The sequence below is a fragment of the Nomascus leucogenys genome, chromosome 18 (assembly GCF_006542625.1).
Source record: "Nomascus leucogenys isolate Asia chromosome 18, Asia_NLE_v1, whole genome shotgun sequence".
Lineage (NCBI taxonomy): Eukaryota > Metazoa > Chordata > Mammalia > Primates > Hylobatidae > Nomascus > Nomascus leucogenys.
In genome coordinates this window covers 61434011-61437374 of record NC_044398.1, presented here as the reverse complement: position 1 = coordinate 61437374, position 3364 = coordinate 61434011, and the positions used below count along the sequence as shown (strand labels likewise).

The window sequence follows — 3364 nt, the reverse complement described above, 5'->3', positions numbered from 1 at the left end:
GCACGCTCCAGCCGAGCGCGAGCCACCAATCACAATGGACAGCGGCGGCGACAACAGCCGCAGCTTGAGCCTCTGCGGCCGCTGCGGCTTCGCCAGCTCCGGCCGCAGCCCGGAGCTCCAACAGGAGCTTTAGAACCATTTTATGCTGATTAGATAAAGGGGGAAAAGAGAGGCGGGGGTGGTGGGAGGAGGAGGATGGATGGCAGGGCCAAGGGAGGGGGAAAGGCGGTGAAGAAAGAGAAAGAAATGAATGATGATAATGCAATGAAAAGAATAAGCCAGAGGAGGGAAAAGCGGGGGAGAAGGGGGGCAGGACTGACAGGAGGAGGAGGCGGTGGCGGGGGAGGGGGGGCCTGGGGCAGATCTGATTGTTTTCTTGGTGGTATATAAGGGGTTTTAAGGAGAGTCGTGTGCCAGACACGCAGCCACTGAACCACAAGCAGCTTCGCTTTAACTGGAGTGCCTGGGAGTCGCGTGCCAGGAGCCGCACGGCCAGGGACTGACTGACAGACAGACACGCACCACCACCACAACACACGAGACCCGGGCGGGCCGCCGCCGCCGCCGCTGGGGCTCTTGGCAAACTCGCCGGTCGCAGAGGTCCCCCGCGGAGCTGCGCCACAGTAGCGCCGGGCTTGCAGCTTTCACGCCGGGCGAAGGACGCGGCGCTGCGCTCGCGGCTGCGCAGAGATTCCTGGCACACGCCAAAGTCACAGCAACGCTGAGGCACAGTTAGAGCCAACTAAGTAAGTATTCGAGCCACGGCTTCCAACTTTGCAGGTGGTTTCCCCGCACTCAGTCCAACCACACCCTCACGCCCTCTGCTCCCCGCAGAATCTTTGTCGCGGAGGCCGCAGTCCCTTCTTTGGGCGGGAACGCAGGACGGCCGGAGGATGGCAGGACCCGGCTGACTGGCGGCAGGGTCACAGCGAGCGCTAGCGGCGCTCCTGATCTTGGCTGGCACTGCCTGGGTTTCTTCCTTCGCCTTCCTGCTCCGCGCCATTCCGAGCTGGTCTTCTCAGGTGCCCGCCGGAGCACGCTCCTGTGACACGAAGATCGCGCCTCTGTTTATTTCCTTACACCTCACTGCCTTTTTCTCCTTCCCCTTTCACTTCGGTAGGATGTTCGTCAAATCCGAGACCTTGGAGTTGAAGGAGGAAGAGGACGTGTTGGTGCTGCTCGGATCGGCCTCCCCCGCCTTGGCGGCCCTGACCCCGCTGTCATCCAGCGCGGACGAAGAAGAGGAGGAGGAGCCGGGCGCGTCAGGCGGGGAGCGTCGGCAGCGCGGGGCTGAGGCCGGGCAGGGGGCGCGGGGCGGCGTGGCTGCGGGTGCGGAGGGCTGCCGGCCCGCACGGCTGCTGGGTCTGGTGCACGATTGCAAACGGCGCCCCTCCCGGGCGCGGGCCGTCTCCCGAGGCGCCAAGACCGCCGAGACGGTGCAGCGCATTAAGAAGACCCGTAGACTGAAGGCCAACAACCGCGAGCGAAATCGCATGCACAACCTCAACGCGGCACTGGACGCGCTGCGCGAGGTGCTCCCCACGTTCCCCGAGGACGCCAAGCTCACCAAGATCGAGACCCTTCGCTTCGCCCACAACTACATCTGGGCCCTCACCGAGACTCTGCGCCTGGCGGATCACTGCGGGGGCGGCGGCGGGGGCCTGCCGGGGGCGCTCTTCTCCGAGGCAGTGTTGCTGAGCCCGGGAGGCGCCAGCGCCGCCCTGAGCAGCAGCGGAGACAGCCCCTCGCCCGCCTCCACGTGGAGTTGCACCAACAGCCCCGCGTCGTCCTCCTCCGCGTCCTCCTCCGCGTCCTCCAACTCCACCTCCCCCTACAGCTGCACTTTATCGCCCGCCAGCCCGGCCGGGTCAGACATGGACTATTGGCAGCCCCCACCTCCCGACAAGCACCGCTATGCACCTCACCTCCCTATAGCCAGGGATTGTATCTAGAGCTGCCATTTCGCTACCCACGCCAGGCCTTAGTGGGTTCCCTTTCCTGTCCCCAGTCAAGCCCTCCTCCCTTCCCCTGCCCCTCCTTTCCACGCCCTGGAAACCATCTCACTTCACAGGGCAGGTGTAGCCTTTCTGATTCCTCGGTTGTTTCTTGCATTTCTTGGCTTTGGGTATCCTTCATTCAGACGGGCTCTGATTTATTGAAGGTGTGATGGAGCTTATTGTCAAAGCCAAGGGTGGCGTTTTGGGGGCGCTTCTTGAGACGAAAAAGACGCTGGGAAGAGATGATGGTGGCATATCTAAAGAGTTTGCAGAGCGGACTAACGCTCCTCCCCTTTCTCTTTAACGCCGGAGGACTTGGTGCAGTTCGTGTGAATCTCACAGGGGGAATGCAACTGGTTCCTATGATCTCTTCACCTTTGCTTCTACATAGAGATGTTAATGTCGAGTAGAAAGAAATGTATCTTAGCATCTGAATGATTTTGCTGGTAATAATATTATCCACAGATTTGCAATGGCTGGCATCTGCTTTATTCCCATTGCTGTCTGCAGGCTGTGGGAATTTCACTTGTCAAACCAAACTTTCCCTCTCTGATGTGCACTTTGTTCTGTTTCCCAGATTCGTCACAATGCCTATTGTCCTGTCCTTCTCTTTCCTTTTTCTTCCCCATTTTGCCATCTGTCTCTTATGATTTATAAGGGGAAAAAACTTGTTTTGTTAGAGGGGCAGGTTAGAAGTCATTGTATAATTTGTAGGCTTTGTAATGATTGAATGCAAGCGTGGAAATTTAGGCTGAACTCTCTATCAAAAGGAAAAATGTGGAGGAAAAGGGAAAAATCAGGAGGGAGGATTGCTTCATGCATTATTTATCTCGACCTTTTAGGGGAGAAGGAACTCCCCCATTCTTTCAAGAGATTAAAAATAAATCAACAGTCTGAAAACCTAATCAGACACGGAGCATTATTTGGATCAGCCACACACGTGTTCCCTTCTATTTATTATAAAGAAATTTTTCATGGGAAAATATGTATTTTTTGTATATTCTACAGAGTTTATTCTAGTATGTATTTACGTCTTGAAGAACAAGAACGTTGTTCTTGTGATTAAACTATAAATAAACTATCTAATTTTCATAAGTTTTTGTGTTGTATTCTACCTTTTTCTTGCTTATGTGATTTTTAGATGCTGAATGAGTTGTGTTTTTTTGAAATTCTTCCCATGTCAAATTGAATATAGTACTTGCATTTTTTGGCAATGCTTTGTGTAGAATTTCACTAAGAAATCACAAAAAGCTGAATCATATTTGAGACACTAATATTGAAAATAAGAGTGTAACTCTATTTTTAAGATAAACACACAATTTATTTCTAAGAAATAAATCTCTGAGCAAACCAGATAAACAAAAAAG

At 54.2% G+C, this 3364-nt stretch overlaps 1 protein-coding gene across 2 annotated transcripts; it reads left to right on the top strand.

Moving 5' to 3' along the window:
• The first annotated feature begins 370 nt into the window (after positions 1-370).
• Positions 371-3092, top strand: NEUROG2 (neurogenin 2). Of its 2 annotated transcripts, none has more exons than XM_003269340.3 (2): positions 371-746; positions 1121-3092. In XM_003269340.3, the coding sequence occupies exon 2, from the start codon at positions 1122-1124 to the stop codon at positions 1950-1952; it is 831 nt and encodes a 276-aa protein (XP_003269388.1). In that variant the 5' UTR covers positions 371-746; position 1121; the 3' UTR covers positions 1953-3092. The 2 variants fall into 2 exon arrangements, with proteins under 2 accessions (XP_003269388.1, XP_030654124.1); XM_030798264.1 differs by lacking the exon at positions 371-746 and adding an exon at positions 962-1022 and having other exon boundaries at positions 1121-3050.
• The last annotated feature ends 272 nt before the right edge of the window (positions 3093-3364 follow it).